At 47.6% G+C, this 18,852-nt stretch overlaps 7 protein-coding genes across 7 annotated transcripts; 4 read left to right on the forward strand and 3 right to left on the reverse strand.

The window, feature by feature from the left end:
• Window positions 1-316: 316 nt before the first annotated feature.
• BU24DRAFT_494387 (FabD/lysophospholipase-like protein) lies at window positions 317-3,627 on the forward strand (the record flags this gene model as incomplete). Its single annotated transcript, XM_033534045.1, has 4 exons — window positions 317-359; window positions 410-548; window positions 616-1,484; window positions 1,538-3,627. 4 exons carry the CDS (start codon window positions 317-319, stop codon window positions 3,589-3,591), a joined length of 3,105 nt encoding a protein of 1,034 aa, XP_033382371.1. The 3' UTR covers window positions 3,592-3,627.
• A 948-nt stretch (window positions 3,628-4,575) lies between these two features.
• On the reverse strand, window positions 4,576-6,552 carry BU24DRAFT_452802 (uncharacterized protein). The gene is made up of 4 exons (XM_033531215.1): window positions 6,028-6,552; window positions 5,602-5,971; window positions 5,428-5,545; window positions 4,576-5,372 (listed from the first exon to the last, which is right to left on the reverse strand). The coding sequence occupies exons 1-4, from the start codon at window positions 6,172-6,174 to the stop codon at window positions 4,919-4,921; spliced, it is 1,089 nt and encodes a 362-aa protein (XP_033382372.1). The 5' UTR covers window positions 6,175-6,552; the 3' UTR covers window positions 4,576-4,918.
• Window positions 6,553-7,037: 485 nt separating this feature from the next.
• Window positions 7,038-7,620, reverse strand: BU24DRAFT_251427 (uncharacterized protein). The gene has a single exon (XM_033522385.1). The coding sequence runs from the start codon at window positions 7,460-7,462 to the stop codon at window positions 7,133-7,135; it is 330 nt and encodes a 109-aa protein (XP_033382373.1). The 5' UTR covers window positions 7,463-7,620; the 3' UTR covers window positions 7,038-7,132.
• On the forward strand, window positions 7,404-10,064 carry BU24DRAFT_395192 (cytochrome P450). Its single transcript, XM_033525243.1, has 7 exons — window positions 7,404-7,874; window positions 7,935-8,062; window positions 8,148-8,361; window positions 8,409-8,658; window positions 8,724-9,486; window positions 9,548-9,792; window positions 9,852-10,064. Exons 1-6 carry the CDS (start codon window positions 7,746-7,748, stop codon window positions 9,705-9,707), a joined length of 1,644 nt encoding a protein of 547 aa, XP_033382374.1. The 5' UTR covers window positions 7,404-7,745; the 3' UTR covers window positions 9,708-9,792; window positions 9,852-10,064.
• Window positions 10,065-10,674: 610 nt separating this feature from the next.
• Window positions 10,675-12,635, forward strand: BU24DRAFT_395193 (general substrate transporter). The gene is made up of 4 exons (XM_033525244.1): window positions 10,675-11,019; window positions 11,076-11,344; window positions 11,394-12,240; window positions 12,294-12,635. Exons 1-4 carry the CDS (start codon window positions 10,810-10,812, stop codon window positions 12,522-12,524), a joined length of 1,557 nt encoding a protein of 518 aa, XP_033382375.1. The 5' UTR covers window positions 10,675-10,809; the 3' UTR covers window positions 12,525-12,635.
• A 1,668-nt stretch (window positions 12,636-14,303) lies between these two features.
• Window positions 14,304-16,213, forward strand: BU24DRAFT_494391 (MFS general substrate transporter; the record flags this gene model as incomplete). The annotated part of the gene is made up of 10 exons (XM_033534046.1): window positions 14,304-14,340; window positions 14,397-14,410; window positions 14,469-14,505; window positions 14,566-14,591; window positions 14,647-14,720; window positions 14,779-14,988; window positions 15,052-15,200; window positions 15,250-15,287; window positions 15,340-15,497; window positions 15,558-16,213. The coding sequence occupies 10 exons, from the start codon at window positions 14,304-14,306 to the stop codon at window positions 16,183-16,185; spliced, it is 1,371 nt and encodes a 456-aa protein (XP_033382376.1). The 3' UTR covers window positions 16,186-16,213.
• A 55-nt stretch (window positions 16,214-16,268) lies between these two features.
• On the reverse strand, window positions 16,269-18,270 carry BU24DRAFT_395199 (FAD/NAD(P)-binding domain-containing protein; the record flags this gene model as incomplete). The annotated part of the gene is made up of 4 exons (XM_033525245.1): window positions 16,269-16,942; window positions 16,998-17,452; window positions 17,506-17,924; window positions 17,974-18,270. The coding sequence occupies 4 exons, from the start codon at window positions 18,268-18,270 to the stop codon at window positions 16,269-16,271; spliced, it is 1,845 nt and encodes a 614-aa protein (XP_033382377.1).
• Between the last annotated feature and the right edge of the window lie 582 nt (window positions 18,271-18,852).

An 18,852-nucleotide genomic window follows, 5' to 3' on the forward strand; every position in this document is an offset into this window, starting at 1 on the left:
AGAATACGCACAGCACATGAGATGGCCCTGATGCCTTTGACGGTAACTAGTCGTCACGCGTTACCATATTTGACGCATGATACCTGCTTCACGGATTACTGACCTGGGAGCTACCTGTGCATCTGAATCAACCAGCTCTCAGCCTTCTTTTAGCTTTGATAGGGGTTCTAGCTGCCTTCTCAGCTGTCCTACCGACTTTCTCTATTTGTTTTCTCGTTACTGTTGTCAACTAGAGCTGCTATCTTGACATCCTCGTTGCCTATTTTGTTACATTGTTGCTCTTCATCTGATTTTACCCAGCCGATACCCTACAATCATGGCTCAAGCTAGCTGCGAGCCAGTCAACCTGCTTTCGTTAGGTGAGTAAAGGGGCGCTTCAAGTACTGGAGGCTCGACTGACACTAGCCAGACGGCGGGGGCATTCGTGGAGTATCCGAATTGTTGATCCTCGACGAGATTATGCGTCGCATTAAGATCGACCAGCGCCTTTCCGAAACGCCACGACCCTGTGATTACTTCGATCTTATCGGAGGAACTAGCACAGGAGGGTATATGCTCCTCCTTACTTACAGTTGCTTGCGACTCAGCAATATATGCTAACGGCCGTTCCCTCAGTCTCATTGCCCTCATGCTCGGTCGATTACGAATGACGACGGACGAAGCACTCCGAACCTACAACTCATTATCTGAGGAGATATTTTCGAAGGAAAACAAGAAAACGAAGTTTCAGGATGGCTCATTTAAAGCTACGACCCTACAAGTGAAAGTGCAGGAGATAGTGGAAGACCAAGCTCTGAAGGGACTCATACTTGACCCGCCACTCATGATTGACCCGTCATTCGAGCGTGATCCGTCGAAGAAAGGGAAGGCGTTCGTCTGCGCCGTGCCTGCTAATAACATGGAACACCCGCGATTATTCAGAACCTACCCCGTCAGAAAGAATGAGAGCCCGAACTGTCAGATCTGGGAGGCGGCGCGTGCAACCACTGCCGCCCCTACCATCTTCAAACGGATTGCGATCGGAGAGGAGGGACATGCCAAGGAAGAATTCATTGACGGCGGGCTTGGACATAATAATCCAGTAAACCTGGTATTGAGGGAGGCAAAAGAGATCTTCGGCGACAAGAGACCTGTGCGTTGTCTCCTCAGTATCGGGACTGGTCATCCAGGCATAAACGGCCTGGCAAAGCCGAATGCTTTCCAGAGATTCCTGCCTACAGGTTTGATAGAAGTGGTTAAGAGAATCGCTTTGAGTTGCGAAGACACACACATTAAGTTGAAAAACAATTTCCAGGCCCCTGGAATTTACTTCCGCTTGAACGTGGCTCGTGGTGCCGAGGACATATCCTTGGAAGAGTGGGAGAAGATACCGTTACTGACGACGCACACCAAATCTTACATCGAAGATGTAAACGAGGATATCGACAAGGTTGTAGCTGCAATGTGTCAGCAAACGGGGCCCACGTGGACACCGGGCAAAGCTTGTTAGTCAATACCATTATTCCTCCGTTCGATTGCCCAACTAAGTGGTTTGTAGATTGTGTCCCACAAAAGCCGAGTGTCTCTAAAGTGCCCGGACTCGTTCCTTTCGAAAGAAACCTACAATTCGTCGGCCGTCGCAGTCATCTTGATCAACTTGAAAACTCTCTTTTTGGGAAGCGATCACCGCCCAAAACCGCTATATATGGCCTGGGGGGCATGGGAAAGACCCAGATCGCTCTCGAACTGGTCTATCGAACAATGGAAACCCACACCGATTGTTCTGTATTCTGGATACAAGCCACCAACGTCGAGACCATTCAACAAGCTTTCACAAACATCTGTCTAGAGCTTGAACTATTCGAACTAAAGGTCAATCCAGACGAGGCTCAGGGGCTTCTACAGCATCACCTAAGCCAAGAACGTGCAGGCAAATGGCTGCTGATCGTTGACAATATTGATGACATGAATATCTGGAAGACTGTGTTGAGAGACAATCTACCGAGGAGCCGGACAGGGTGCATTGTTTGTACTACGCGGAACAGAAAGGTCGCAATAGAGATTTCGGCTTCCAATGTGATTGAAGTGAATGAAATGGACGAGGAAACGGCCATGGAACTTCTTCGCAAACTCTTGCCTAATCTAGATCTGGCAGAACTCCGCAAGGATGTGCAGCATTTCCTTGAACAGCTCACCTTCATGCCTCTCGCGATTGTGCAGGCAGCTGCATATATCAAGAAAAATGGGACGACACTATCGAAGTATTCGTCACTTATGAATGAGCAAGAGCAGGAAACGATCAAGCTCCTGAGCGAAGGATTTCAAGACGACAGCAGATATCACGATATCAATAATGATAGCAACCCAGTAGCAACAACTTGGCTGATATCTTTCGACGAAATTCAGCGGTTGGACCCTCTTGCGGCTAATTATCTGTCGTTCATATCTTGTTTGGCTCAAAAAAACATCCCGGAATCGTTTTTCCCCTTGGAGGGGTCCTTAACCGAGCAGGAAAATGCGATTGGGACGCTAAATGCGTATTCGTTCATCTCCAGACGGGCAGATCGCGTTTTCGACGTTCATCGACTGGTACAACTTGCAATGCGAATCTGGCTAAGGAGAGAGAATAAATGGCAACATTGGGTGGGCTTGACATTGCAGCGACTGTTGTGTTTTCTCCCTCTGAAAGGTGGCCATCAAGGAAAAGAGGTCTGGGCCGCATATCTGCCCCATGCTATTCACGTCGTTGGATTGACTGAACTGAGTGATACGACAAATCGAATATCTCTATTGGAACGAATAGCCTTCTGCGAGGCGTGCTTATGGAACCATAGCTCCTCAGAATGGGCTTACAGACAGTTGCTTGATCAAAGACTCCAACTCGATGCCGATATGGACCTACCAACACTGATAATCAAGAGAAAACTCGGATTTTCTTTAAGGTGTCAGGGCAATTACAACGAAGCAGAATATCAAATACAAGGAGCACTAGCAGGATTTAGAAAGAAGCTTGGTCCAAAGCACTTAGCGACACTTCGCTGCCTTTCTGATCTCGGGAGCGTACTTTTAGAACAAAAAAGGTACGGAGAGGCGGAAGAGTTAAGCCGAAAAGCGCTAAAAGCGCAAGTGAAGTTGCTTCGTCCAGAACACCCGGACATCTTTGCTAGTGTTTTTATCCTTGTGCAAATATTGGAGCGCCAGGGTAAGTACGAAGACGCAGAAGCTATGGGGCGACGAGCACTACGAGGGTTTATGGAGACACTCGGCCCAAATGACGAAAGTACGCTCCATACTGCTAGACTCCTTGCGATAGTATTGGAGCGCCAGTGCAAGTACGAAGAGGCAGCAAGAATAATTCGAGAAGTCAAATTAGGGCTGGACGGTGTGCTTGGCCCAGAGGACTCAGCCGCACTTATTAATGCCGGTATCCTTGGGCCACTATTGCCGCACCAGAGCAAGTACGAAGAGGCAATAGATATAGGGCGACGAGCACTGAAAAAACTAAAGATGGTGCTTGGTCCGGAGCAGGTGGACACACTCCAAAGTGCTGATGATCTTGAGTTTAAACTCTCGCGCCAGGACAAGGAGAGAAAGATTGGAGCCATCCACTGACATGCATTAGAATGGGATAGGAGAACAGGTTGGGCCGAATTCAAATTCTTGCCATTACTAGTTAGAGTTACGTCGCCCTTACTCGTTTGTTCCTCAGTTTTGAATGAAGGAAAGGTTTGCGCAACCTGTTGCTGTCACTGTATGCCACACACTCGTAACCTTGAACTCGCGAGTTCACTAGGGCAGCTTTTTAACTGCAACAACTTTGATATACGCTATATATATACCCACTTAAGGCTTCTGCTTTTATAGAACTTAACCTTCTATATTGATCCTTTCTGTAGAGGTTTTGTGATTTTTTTTTCTCATAACGCCCAAGTCACCTCGGTCACCTATGACTCGGCTTTTCAGCAAGCCAACGGGATGTCCAGGTATTAGTGAACGACACCCAAAATGCTTCTTTCTTCTGAACCAACCAATGCGCCCCCAGATGAGGACAGGAAGGATTAAGGCCTCCTAAGTAGCAAGAGCATCTGTACTGATTTAATTCCTGATACGCTTCTGTTTAATTTAAGTCAACTTCATCTAGCCTCACTATGAACCCCACTAACTTTCACTAATAATCCATACACCTACATTGGTGGCACTTTTATATCGCCTTATGCTTTGGAAATTCATCTTTTCAAAGCTTCACGACGCTGCTCTCGCCACTCGAGGCCGTCTTGCGCAGCTGAAAGCATGCAAGTTCTATTCTTTCAAAATAGACTTCGAAATTCAGTAAATATAAGAGACTAGAGTGATGGACAAGTAACGAAACAGTAAACCATTTCATCTCATACACATGCAATTCTTAAGTCGACCAAAAAGGGGTTTAATACTTTGATATCCTGGCCTTCGAGTCCTTAAGTAGATAAGGAAACCATTCTACCATATTGTAATCTTTTGGGCGTACTTTGGCCTTCTGATGAATAGCATTCAGACTTCTGAAATTTGACATTCGTCTATTTCGTGCGTCACGATCGGGAAAACAAAATGCGGAACCCTGAATTGTAGATAAACAAAGACGTGTTACCTTCAAAAGGGTTTCAATAAGGTACAGACAATGAGAGTGTTAAGTACATCCCTGGTCTAACGCATGAGCGAATATTTTCGCAGATAAGAGTTGATACTATGAGCAACGACGTTAAATAAATCAAGGCCTAATCCCCTTTCCAGAAAGGAGTATCAAACGCTCGTTTTATAGCAGTGTTGTCTTCTCAACGTCCCGAATTTCGACCGGTTGATATATCTCCAAGCTTTTGTGTTGTGCGCCGTAGAACGCCCCTTCACGCCCATGACCCTGATTAGAACTATAGATAGAGCGGGAATGCAATATCAAGAATAAATCTTAATGATACGAAAACTTCGAGGATTTTCCGTTCATGCTATTGTCATCCGTCGATTCGCCATACTCGACCCTGATCTCTTGAGTCTGCAAGATCTGGCCTTGATTGCCCCTAGATTCACCAAGTATGCTCTTATCACTACCATCATCATCCTTCTTTCCCAACTCGTGCTCGTAAACGTGCCCTTGTGCTTTGATGTTGCTCCTCGTACCAAGAGTACCTTTTGAGCGGTCGTGAAGGTGATACGACGTTGCGCCGGATTTCTTCGCGCTGCTTCCTGACTTGGACTGTACTTCGCGAACCAATAGGCGGAGGAAGGGGATCGACGCTGCGACGATAGTGATGCTGGATTCGGCGAGACCCCAAATCAGCACTTCGGCGATGTTGAACGTAAAGTCGGCCCAGGTTCCGATCTTAGGTAGATAAGATGTCTTGATAGCGCAGGCGATGCTGGCCCTGTAGGCTGCGATTAGCTGAGGTGGTCAAGTTGGTAAGAAAAGGACGATCTTACAAGCAACCCATGCTCATGGCGAGAATTACACCGAACTTCTCTCGCTTGTTCATCTGGAGGTTGTGGATGATGAGCCATGGGCAGACAGCAAGCACAACATCAACGAGACAAGAGTAAACTGCGAGAAATATCAGTGTGTGGCTTAATCTTACTTCAATGAAGTCTTTTGCATACCCCCAACGGCGATGGAGAAGTAGATCACAATGCGATTGTCCCAGCAGTGGCCAGGAAGCATCACGTCCCAAAGCTTCTCCACAGGTGTGCATTGCCCAAAAGTCATTGCAGTGACTGCCAACATCATGATGTTGATGGAGACAATGATGAACCAGATGATGTGCTTGTGCCATTTGACCGCAGTCAATCGTAGCAAAGTGATACAGAACGAGGTTTTGCCCAAGGGCATTGCAAGCAAGGCAAATGCTTCTCCAACATACATATACTTGACGCCTACGACAAGTTTGACAGGATCGGCATCAATGAAGTGTTTTCCGATTTCCCAGTGAACCGATACGTGGATCAAAGCAGTGTAAATGAGTACCAGCACCTAGAGATGGAGATCAGTTCTGCTACATGATCCCCCCCTATCATGAGAATACATACCCAGGAGGCCGCTAAGAGCCAGTCGTCCCAACCAAACACTTTGGTATATCGCGCCTTGCAGTAATACCTTAACATCATGAAGACGAAAGGTACAGCGGTTTGCACCCATAGTGCGATGACGATCTTGGGTCCATTCGATTCAGCCATTGTTTGCGTCGTCAAGAGCACAGGCTAGGGCGAAGAGGGAGAGAGATGAGATCGGGGAAAGTGGGCTCAACCAGGAAGTGATGGTCTTTTCAACAAGGCCTTGAATAGTAGATCGAACAGTGACTAAATCTAAGAGTAGATCGCAACAACCTGCCAGACGCATTTCATTATCCTTGGGCAAGATCGCACGCCTCGTCTCCAAGAAAAGTTACATCCCCACGAGCCAACGAATGTGATTAAAGCGCGCTTCGGCGCCATTCAGACCGTGAGTGGCTCACATAATGGTGGGTTCCTATGGAATCCCAAATAGCTCTGCCTAGTACCCTACAGAGCGCATTGAAGAATCTTCGACGTAAATCCCTGTACCTAGAATACTCGCCTCATGTTTCTGTGTGGTGTGAGAACCAAGATTTGGCTACCATGTACATTTCTGCACAGTTACAAGCCTTGTCACAGGGGGCAAGAGTTAGTAGGAAGCACGTTCAACCAATGATTGTACTAGGCCTGCTATTGAGAATGATTGGATTTGGCCGCGTATTGGATGGAAAAACCGCAATTCTGGATGTGTGGACCGATTCTGGCAACCGATAAGATCATGTCAATCTTGCTAATCGGACCGTGCTGAGAAGTCCTTTATTTTCCCTTTGTATGCAGGGTGCTCAATGTTACATGAGACGTCTTAGGCAGAGGACATCCGAAGATCCTACAGAAGCTAACTTGAACACGAGCGTAGCGTTCCCCAGACTCGGTATCTGGTGGGGGACGCCATAGGCTAAGGGGCCGCGTCCCCGAGCCGAGAGAGTTTCGATCTAATCGCCTAGAGAACTAGTCTACGAAGTATGTCCAAGTAGGCAATGGGTATAGGTATCTTTGTTCTTCCTCCTAACAATACGGGAACTAGCTACATACCAAGTGTACGAGAGCAAGGCCCCCGATCCCTTTCGATTTCTTCAAAGTCTCAGTGGGATGTTCTTGGAAGGCGGTAGACCAGACTAAAGCAAAGCGAAGCGATGCTTAGCCAGCCCCAAGGATTCGTGAAATACCTGATGCCATACACTACTACACGGCGTAGCAAGGGGTCTTCCGGTGCCATGTCGGGGATTTCGGCAGACACGTTCCCTGCCGCAAGCCACTCAAGCCACCCTTCCATCTTACCTCGACTGCCTTTCTGACCTATGGTATGTAGGTACATACCGACACAGAACACATACAATAGTACACCGCGGGAAGTTGGACTTGTGCCGCTGAACACCCTCCTGCGGGCCTGCTTAGTGCCCCACCACATCATCACAATGTGGGACTGCGAAACTGTTTTGACCCATCATCTTCCTCCAAAACCGCGGACAACGGAAGAACACTTCGTATTTGCTATAATTGGTGGGAGAAAGAGGTGTCCGGTGCTTCGGCTTCAACATTTTTCGATTTTTACAGCACGTCCATTAAGTGTTGTAGACAACAGGCTGTCTTGAATCGTATCGTAGCGCCTTGCGGACCGTTCCATTCATCTAGAGCTGTCATCTCCCCTTTCCACGTCCAAGCGACCGACCATTAGCTGAAGGAGCTCGAACATCATGGCGATCTTACAAGATTTCTCGAGGACAGGATTATTCGACAGTTCCAATTGGTGGTCTTTCCTCATTGTGGCGGGCTCCGCGCTGGTGGCCGACTATGTCTGGATGCTGTATTGGAGATGGAAAATGGTTGAGTGGCCGGAATGTCCCTCTAGAATCCGAACCGTCTAGCTGACAGCGCACACAAAGCCTCCTGGACCGTTTCCGTGGCCCATCGTGGGGAACACATTCTCCCTCCCAAATGTAAAGCCGTGGTATCATTTCGAGCAGCTATCAAAGGATTACAAGTCGCCTATCATTACCTTTTGGATCGGCAGGTAAGTCATTGCGCGAACATGTCTATCAATGCCTATCGCGGAAATGCCACGTCGCCCATCGTGAAATTGAATCTAATTGCGCAAGAAACCCTACCATCTGGGTGAACGATGCATGGGCAGCAGACGAGCTGCTGGTCAAGCGTGCGGGAATCTACTGTTCACGCCCGCGTATGCTGGTATTCGCAGAGCTGGGTGCTGGACAATGGAATCTTTTGAATATGCATACAGTTACCCCCGCGCAAAGGGAAAGATTTCGCGTTCAGCGTAAACTCACCCATCAAGGCGTGGGCGTTCAGCAGGTAAGATAGCAGTACCAACAATTTGTTGGGTTTTAACCAGTGCATAGGTGCAAAAGTACCGTAGCTTTCAGAATGACGAGAACAAGGTAGTTGCCCTTGATCTGCTCAAAACACCCAACAAGTATGTTGAACACTTCGAGAGATATGCTACAAGCGTTGTGTCCATCATTGGATTCGGCCGTAGGATATCAAAAGCAACCGATCCGCTCATCACTGAAGTAATCGCCATTATGCACCAGGCTGCTGCCTTGAATGTCCCTGGGAAAAGATTTCCCATGTTGCTGGAAACCTTCCCTAGTAAGTGCCAAACAATTGGTGTTGGAAGATAAACTACAAAGGATTGACTGATGATGGCTTGCCAGTCCTTGCCAAATTCCCCAACTGGATGGCTCCTTGGAAGCATGGCCTTGGGAAGTCGGGCACTCCGCGACAAGGGAACAATGACTTCTTCTACAGCCTTGCAGAGGAGGCCAACGAGCGTGAGCAAGACAATTACTCCAAGTTGGTGTTCAAAGAAGGACCGAAGTATGGCCTCCACCCGAGGGAAGTGTCAGCTCTTTCAGGCAACCTCCTTGGAGCAGGGTCAGATACGTCAAGCAGTACACTGATCACTTGTGTGCTTGCTATGCGTGCGTTCCCTGAAGCACTTTCTGCAGCATACGAAGAACTTGACCGAGTGGTGGGTGGATCAAGAAGCCCAGACTTTACTGATGATCTCCCGTACATGCGAGCCTTTGTGAAAGAGGTTTTTCGCTGGCGATCCGTGGCCATCATTGGTGGACAACCTCATGCTCCCATTCAGGATGATTATTGGAACGGATACCTAATTCCGAAAGGCTCGTGGGTTCAAGGCAACGTGTGGGCCATCCACCACAACGAGCGCGAATTTCCGGACCCAGATAGATTCAACCCGCTCAGGTTCATGAACGGGCCTGATTCTCGACCATTTCCTGGCGAAAAGGGTTACATGACTTTCGGCTGGGGTCGCCGTTCCTGCTCAGGCCAGTACCTGGCAGAGCAGGGCACGTTCTTGAGTGTTGCACGATTGGTCTGGGGTTTCAGGGTTGACCCTGCGATCGATGAAACGACTGGCAAAGAGATTCCCGTCGATATTTTTAACTACACGTAAGTTCTCCAGACATTTACAAGGTTCTTCCAACTTCATTGACTGACCACGTTATCACAGTGACGGCCTGAACTGGCGTCCTAGGCCTTTCAAGGTGAATTTCACGCCGCGGACCGAAGAGATTCGAGACACAATTGCTAGAGAAGGCGAAAAGGCGTTACAAGATCTAGCTCCGTTTGAAGGAGAGACGAAGTATCAATTCAGCACTTTCTACACTTAGTTGATAGCGCAAGTAAATGCGAAATCGACTTAGTATAGCAACTCCCATTGGCTCAAGCCATAATGATCAGTAATTGAATGGTAATGTACGAGCCTTTATAATAGACTATTCATTAGGCTATGTAACAAACTAAGTATTGTACAGCTGCTATACGCCACCAGTCAAGATTAGACGATCTGAGTTGAAGACACGCCTGAGATATCACGTATGCACACGAATACAAGCGTACTTCATTGAAAAAACGGTTAATGGCCTTTCATAGTCTTAGGTAAATTGCAATCTTAAGAATGGGTACACGAGCACAGCAATAAGTATCCATGCCATTCTGAGCACACAGTATTCGTACCCCAAGGATGCTCTGATAAATGGACTGTTGGCGAAGGACGCCGCACGATTCATGTATTTATTCCAAACAAAAGTGTCCGCATAAATACCGATCGCATAAGGCCCGGCATATTGCACTGCTACAGGATCCTGTGCCTATCGCTCCCCCACGCCAAAGGAATTTAGGAGTCTAGGATGGTTTTTGAAGGATTTGCCATCCTGGCCATGAAGCCATAGTTGCAGGTATGGGTGGGGTTGGTAATACGAAACGCGCCTCTGCCGGGAAATGGACCATTGATCCCCCCAGCCGTCCGCCTTTGTTGAGTACCTCGTATTCTAGACGCCTTACCCACTTGTCGTATCAACCCGCTTACCGCGCCGAAGCCGACTCCCGCTAGTTATTTTTCCCCTTGTCTAGCCTGTATGTAGATATCCCACTAACAATCGTGACTGGGGCAGCCAATGCAGAACAGAACAAAGCGAGGCTTCTCAGTACACATTAATTTGTGGCAAGATCGAGCATGGTTCTCTTTCCGTCAATTAAGTCCGAGTCTGTGGCGGCCTCGAGTTCTTCCCGAGTCTGCAATTGCTGTCAGATAACGCACGTTTTATAAGTACCGCGCTTGGCAACTGGCGACTGTTTGTTTTATTAAAGTCTGCATGCCTGCAGGTCTGGGCAGTCTACAAGGCGTTCGTTGACTCTGCAAATATCTTACTCTTTCTTGTACAGCTTGGAAAGGCTCTACATTTGGTTGCGACTCATACTATCACCGCAGCCATGTCGTCGTCTTCCTCTACCGTGGGCCCTACCAAGGAAAGTTCACTTTGGTCGAACAAGAAATGTCTTGCCATCTGCAGCGTGGTGATGATTGCCAACATGCAGTATGGCATTGACACAGCAGCCGTTGGTGGTCTACAGGCCATGCCTGGCTTTCTCAAAGTGTATGGATATGAAGATCCTACCAGCATTTTTGGCTACGGAATCGATGTAAGTTTATTCTCCAGCGCAACAATGAAAAGACTACGATTCTAACTGTCCAAAAGAGTACCGTACAGCAGTTGATGACTTCTCTGATGAGCTTGGGAAGTTTCCTATCTGCGATATTCGCCGGAGTCTTCGCATCATACTTTGGTCGTAGGATTGGACTCTGGTCTGCGTGTGCTCTCAACTTTGTCGCTGTTGCGGTGCTGGTCGCCACAACTTCTAAAAGCGCTCTATATGTCGGACGCCTATTCCTTGGTCTTGCCAATGGGTTTCTCGTCACATTTTCCAATGTCTACACTGCAGAAGCGGCACCTGCAAACCTAAGAGGGTGAGTTGAAATTGTAATACCAGCTGGAAATGCCTTTAACAATCTTCAGTGTCATGGTCGCTCTTTTCGCATATGCTGTCAATTTTGGCTCTATCCTTGGATCCTTGATTGATAACTATACAAAGAACCGTATGGACCTCCTATCCTTTCGCATTCCCCTAGCATGCCTCTTCATTGTTCCCACACTCCTCACGGTTGGCCTATTCTTCGTCCCGGAGAGCCCACGTTGGCTTTTGGTTCAGGGTCGTGAGGAAGATGCACGCAAGTCCCTCGAATCACTTCGAGTTGCCCGGGGTGAGGAATTCGATCTCGAGTGGGTTGAAATGGTCAAGGGTGTCGAAGAAGAGAAGCGTATTGCCAGGGCTACACCCATACTCGACATGTTCCGCGGTCACGATCTTCGCCGAACGTTGCTTTGCTATGGTACTATCGCTGCTCAGACAGCATCTGGTGTGTGGTTCTTCATCGGCTATCAGACATACTTCTTCGCTATCGCTGGAATCACCAAAGCTTTTGAATACTCCATCATGAACGCCTGCATCGGCTTCTTCGGTGTACACTGCGGCATGTGGGCAATGAAGGCTCTCGTCGGACGTCGCTTCATCCTGATCTTTGGGGCCATTACATGCGCATTGTGTATGTTGGCTTGCGGTATTGCCGCCTCAGTGAATGCTACTGCTCCCTCAACCGGTACCGTTCTTGTAGCTTTCACCGCACTGTTCATGTTCTTCTACGATGCCTGCGTCGGTGCAGTCAGCTATCCCGTCGCGACTGAGGTTGTCAGCTCCCGCCTCCGTACCTACACCATCGGGACCGCGACTGCGCTGGGCAACTTCCTCGCATGGCTGACCGGATTCTGCTCTCCATACTTCATCAATCCTCAGGACTTGAACTGGGTAAGTGTTCGCCGTTTCACCATACAAATATATCTTGCTAATCATTCCCACAGGGCCCGAAGTACACCTACATATGGGCTGCATCAAACGCTCTCTGCATCGTGTTTTTCTACTTCTTTATCCCTGAAATGAAAGGTCGTTCTCTCGAGGAGATCGACGAGCTCTTCGAGGCTGGGATTGGCGCTAGGAAGTTCACTGAGTACAAGTGCAAGATCACGGAAGAAGTCAGGCAGGAGGTTCAACAGAATCATGTTAGCGTCCAGGTTGGCAAGTCTGATGTCTAATGGTATCAATGCCTGTCCTAAGTACGGCTAGTAAATGATAGATGTAGATACGTACGGAAATTTTGAAGTGGATATGCTCTCTGAGATTAATTATCATTTCATGCACAGAACTCATGGGCCTTGACGGCCTAACAAAACGCATGATCTGTGCCACCATGTTTTTACAATTCGAATTTATCCACTCTTCAATCCCAACTTGAACGAGGTTTTTGAGAGTGATGGGAGATTATCGTTTTATTCATTCTTGATAGAAAATTCTGCATGATTTGCTATCGCCTCTTACTGCAGGTATAAGCGTACAGAGACGAGCGACAACACATCACAACTCGATCAATGTTGAAAATTTATTCGGCGTAGGCGAAAAGCAGACAAGGCTTGAGATACGACGCCAAACCTTCTATCTCAAGGTCCTAGAACAGGTCTTCAGCATAACATATATCTATTTTGGCGAATAATAAACCGAAGTAATCCCTGCGGGTTATTCCATGTCCGGAGAAGCTACATATCTTCTTCCACTCATGGTGAAACTATCGTGTGAATAGGCAAGAAGGGAAGATCGTTGCCAGATGTCGCTCAACCGTGCGCATACCATACACTTTAAACTTTCGTAACAGACCAGATGCTAGCCTTCCACGTCTCGGTTAGAGACGCGTGATTGTGATCGACACACTGTATGTTGGATGTTGCCAGAGACGGTTACTCTGAAACTATTTGTGAGATATTTCTTCCAATAGATAGGTGTATAATACGCGGGGAACAGATGTGAGATTGATTGGAGATCAGACATATGTGACATTTTCGATGTCGATATCGAGAGGTATGCGTGATATATGAAAGGGTAAAACTATAACTCGACGTGAAGAAATTAAAAAATCTCGTTCGCTGACCTGAACGTCAAGGCGATGCTACCCCGCCTGTATTGACAATGGGCGATGACTGAGTCGAAGTTCAGCTTTAGCAATAGATCGACTTGAGAAATCTCGTGGTTCATGCGAATACCGGTCCGACTAGCTGTATTAGTATTTATTTGTACCTTGAACGCTATGCTTGCTCTACGATTGATTGATGAAAGCTCTTGATTTAGATGCAACAGTAATTGTCTGATTGAAACCGTCACGCAGATTGGAATTTTAATTTATGCTCGCATGGACTTGTAATACAGTGAATACCACTCGAAAAATGTCAATTTGGTCATGTGTAGCAAGCAAATGGCGTATGATTCTCAAGCGGAGTGAATGCGAATGAACGCTTATTTGGCCTCATAGTTTGTTAAACTGTCCTAGGGAAACATGATAGTTTCGTCAGCGGGTTAATCTATCATAAATCTACTCCTTCAGGGTGAATTAGCGGAAAGGCATTGTCAATTGTCCGATTCGCAAGGGAATACTACCATATTTTTGATTTCTGGAGAATTGCTAGGCGCCGTTGTTAAACCCGCTCCGCGACTGGAGAACAGAGACGTTATGAACGATCTGCCACCATACTGTTAATAAATTCAAAGACTTTTTTCTTTCATTATATCATGACTGAAACACTCATCTTCTAGCTTAATATTTGTAGTAGAATGGGATACAGTAATGTACTTACCTCGTAGCATGCCGATTGCTGATTAGCATATCGCGACCTCTGATTGGCTCGGTCCGCCCAGCACAGTACTCATTCACGCAAAAAAAACCACATGGACTAACGAAAGGCTCGGACAACGAACAGCGCCACTAGAATAATCATACATTTGAACGTTGTCAGATGCCACGCAGTTGGAAAAATCGAGGCCAAATCATGTCACGACTTGAGAAACAGCTTGTCCGTAAGCTGGGTATGTTGGAACGAATGAGACATCTGCTTTGGACAATATACTAATTTTGGAATTAGATTGCTTTGTGCTGGTAAGAATGCCTGCTTGGTACATATAATGCCATGCGAATAACGAATAATGGGAACTAGGTCTATTGTTGTGCAGCGTATTTCTTCAATTATCTTGGTAAGTAACTTGCTTTAGTTCACATTGCCTCAACAGGAGTGTCGCTCATTTCAATATCAGATCGGTCGGCGTTCGCCAATGCATATGTACGTCTCTTGACGAGATTGCATTATGGCGTAAGATCTGATTGTTTACAAACAGGTTTCTGGTCTCAAAGAATCCCTGGGGTTACATGGTAATCAATACAGCATCCTATTGTCCATGTTTACTGCCGGGTAAGTCGATCGCCCCCCCTTTGTGCCATGTTACATTTACTGATGCCAGACATTGCAGCAACGTAGTCGGCCAAATACCGCATGCTTTAATCATTCAAAAGATCTCTCCGCGAATATGGCTTCCGACCACATTGATAACATGGTCCATTTTGACTATGTGCTCTGCAGCCTGTAAAACCTACGCTCAACTATGCGCAGTAAGATTCTTACAAGGATTGATGGAGTCAAGTTTGTACAGTGGCACGATATATGTGCTCGGATCGTGGTAGTAAGTCGGCGCTTGTCGAGATTTGTGTGATTCAATCGCTATTGATACTAATCATCACCATAGTAAGCCTAGTGAGATCGCAAAACGGACGGCGATTTTCACTGCCGTTGGCCAGGTTGGCAGCATGTTCGCAGGTATCATGATGACTGCGATGAATGAGAGCCTTCATGAGCGGAAATCCCTAGAAGGATGGCAGTGGGTATTCATAATTGGTAGGATTGCTGAAACGGTTATCGTTAGAAAAGGTATTGACATCCCTAGATGGAGCTATGGGAATACCATTTGGAATATTCGGTTTGGTATGATTATTGATATGTGATCACATCTGTATTTACACTGACCTTAAATCAGCTCTTCTTCCCGAGCCTACCAGAGTCGGGCAAAGTTGCACCATACCTGAGTAAAGAGGAAATCCAACTAGCTCTTGATCGTCTACCACCCCGCCGCGAAGACGGACATAGCATCAACCTGCGAGCTCTTTCTCGCCGGCTGTTCTGTTCACCAAACATGTACAATTGCTTCCAATTGCCCTTCTCACTGTAATACGGCCAATCTGACAAGGTTCTTAGTTACATCTTAACTCTTTACTCAATGATAGGGTGCGCCCTTGAAGCATACGTCGTACAATCCCTTTTCATTCTCTACCTCAAATTTAACGCCTCATCCTTTCCCTCCCACGCCACCACAACCTACCCCTTAGGCATCCAAGCCGTAGCAATCGTGTCCAACATCGGCGCCGGATACGTAATCGACATGACGAACCGACGAATCCCCATGGCAATTCTCGCCTCAATTCTGCAGCTCACAGTCGCACTTATGCTTCTCATCCCTACGCTCCCCACCACCGCCACATTCGTCGCGTTTTACCTTAGCGGGACTTCGTACATTGTGAATCCCATTCTGTACGGCTGGGCAAGTATCATATGCCAGCGGACAGGCGACGACGCGACAAGGAGTGTCATATTGTACGTTATGAGCATGAGCCAGGCCATCTTGTATACGTTCTGGGGTATCGCTTTATATCCTGCCGACGACGCGCCCTATTGGAAGAAAGGCGGTATCGCTATGGTTGTGGTCGTTTTTGCGTTTTTGGGGGCCACTTGGGCGATGGAGTGGCTTGATAGGAGGTCTTTGAGCGAGGAGAGGGAACGGGGAGCTGAGGCGAGAGGTTTGGATGTGGTTGAGAAGATGGATTAACGATTGTATGTTGGGATTTTTGTGGTTGGAGTGTAAAAAGGTTGATTGCATATTTATAATAGGGATATTGTCAACCCTTTCCACTAAGCCGTCCACCACTCCTCATGATAACCCCTCAAATCGACGCCCTTCCCCAGCGCATCAGCCTGTAACCACGGTGTCAAATCCACATTGTCCGTTCCTCCCTCTGCGGCGAGAACGTCCTTCGTCGTCCATCCATTTCCAAACCACCCGAACCTATTTCCCTGACGATTTAAATACGTATACTCGAAGTCCTCCCATCGAGGGTTCCGCCTGATAAGGTTCACGTGGCTCGCGCTGCCCGGCCAGAGCCCATGGATCCTACCGCCTTTGATCCCTCCATTGTACCACGAACTACAGTACTGGCTCATCACGGTTTTGGGGAAGAAAGATTCGCAATACGCCCTGAAGTCCCGGACTGCGGCCTCCGTGGGTGCGATGCTGCGGATGCCTTCTCGTGACACTTTTCGCAGCACTTGTGCGGCATAGGCGATTTGGTTTTCGACGGAATGGCAGAGAGTTCCTGCGGGACCGGTCGCGTTGGGGCCTAGGAATATGAGGAAGTTGGGGAAGCCGGCGGCTGCAGTGCTGAGGTAGGAATCTGGGAAGCCAGGGTTGCCGCCCGGGCGCCAGGCGGTTTGGAGATTGACACCTCTAGAAATCACGGGGAAGGCAGTGCTGAATGATATGTCGTGGCCGGTACTACATATAACTGCGTCAACTTCGCGGTGGGTACCTGTTGGGGTTCAGTCAGTCATTTAGAGCTGTTGAGGTGATGGGAGACTTTATACCATCTTTGGTGACGATTCCTGTCTTGGTAAATCGCTCAATGGGTGTACTGATGTATTCAACATTGTTTGCAGTCAATGCTTCGAGATATCCAGGCCCCGGGGTCAATCGTCTGCAATTCGGCGCAAAGTCTGGCAATATCTCGCTCAGCAGATCATTACGATCACCTAACCGTGTGGCCATGAGCTTGGTGATGGACTCGCGTGCTTCGTTGTTCTTCGTGCCGTCCTTGAAGATGCCACCGAACCGGCTGAAAAGCTGCGACTCGAGATCTTTGCGGAATTTGAGATATTCTTCGGGGCTTTCTCGCGCTCTTTCGATCCTGTCTGAAACAAAAGTCTCTAGGCTTTCCCCACCAATAGGAGCGGCAACCCAGGTTTTGTTCCGTGCGTAATGATCAATCCGTGCTGCTTTCTTCTGAAGCTGCGGAAGAACTTGGAGTCCGGAGGCTCCGTTACTGGGAATTCGTCAGCCTTAAGATTGCTCCAAGATGCCGTGCTCTCTACTCACCCGATGACCGCAATGCGTTTCCCCGTAGGATCAAAATTCGGATCATAGTTGGAGCTATGCCGAAGATGTCCCTTATACTCCGACTGACCAGGATAGTTGGGTAATCTAGGATCGCTGAAATGTCCAGTCGCCGTGATGAGAAAGTCTCCCTCATCTGTAAAGACTCTGCCATTCGCCTCCACTTGGACTACCCATTTGCCTTTGTTTTCTGACCAGCGTGCTTCTTGCACTTTATGGTTGAACTTTATGTATCTTTCCACATCGTACTTCTCGGCCACGCCTTTCCAGTACGATTTTATCTCAGCACCTGCAGCGTACGCTGTACTCCAAGATGTAGATGGCTCAAATGTGGCTTGGTATGCATGAGCTGGCACGTCGCATCGCACGCCAGGATAGACGTTTGTATGCCATACACCACCCTATTTAATCAGTCAACTCCCTAGATTAAGGAAACATAGTCTGACTTACAACATCAGACTCTCGTTCATAAATGGCCAGATCAATTTTTGGCACTTTTGGAGGTAAAAGCACACCCGCTGAAATCCCCGTCACCCCCGCACCGACAACTATAACCCTCAACGACCGCACATCATCGATAGGATGATCTTCTAACTCGAACGGTGGAAAAATTGTTCTTGTCTCAGGAAATTTGAACTCTGATTCAATACTAGAAGCTTCTATGCTTTCCTCGATAGCAATGGTAGGAGCGGCGGTCTCTGAGGGTGCCAATTGATCGCGAATGGCCTCTAGGCGCGAGCGTGCCATTTTCCTGACTTTTGTTAAATGGAATAGGAATAATTATTAATGCCGATCGATGAAAGGAGGGTCCTCCCCAGAGATATTATTGTACTCGGGAATTGAATGACTCGACAGCGCCTCCATCGTAGCTGGTGTCGTTGTCAGGACCGCAAGATGTCGCCATTGTGGATCTTTCCATTGACATCGTTATAGTTGCCGATGTTCGCTTTGCTTGATTTGTATGGATGGATATCCTGCTGTCACGCCATGTGTCTCCAAGATAGCCTACATTTTATAATTGTCGGCTTTAAGCGTCAGGACGGTATCGGATAATGTGTTTGTTGCGGTGTTTCTAGCTTCTCATTGGCATGGCTGGGAGTGTGGGTTGGGGATGCAAGGTTCCGTTCCGAGCACGTCACCTTGGGATTTGGTAACGTCAATTTTAAGGCGACATAGGCGCATGATTGAGAGGGGCAAGGATCACGATAGCATTTCCAGCTACCGAACATGCCGGATTCAATACGCACGTATACTTATTTCCGGACGTTATTGTAGATTTCCAAAACTCAGTGGGGTCAAGTAGGTTGCGCCATCTTCATCGTAGAGCTT

The sequence above is a fragment of the Aaosphaeria arxii genome (assembly GCF_010015735.1).
Source record: "Aaosphaeria arxii CBS 175.79 unplaced genomic scaffold BU24scaffold_6, whole genome shotgun sequence".
Lineage (NCBI taxonomy): Eukaryota > Fungi > Ascomycota > Dothideomycetes > Pleosporales > Aaosphaeria > Aaosphaeria arxii.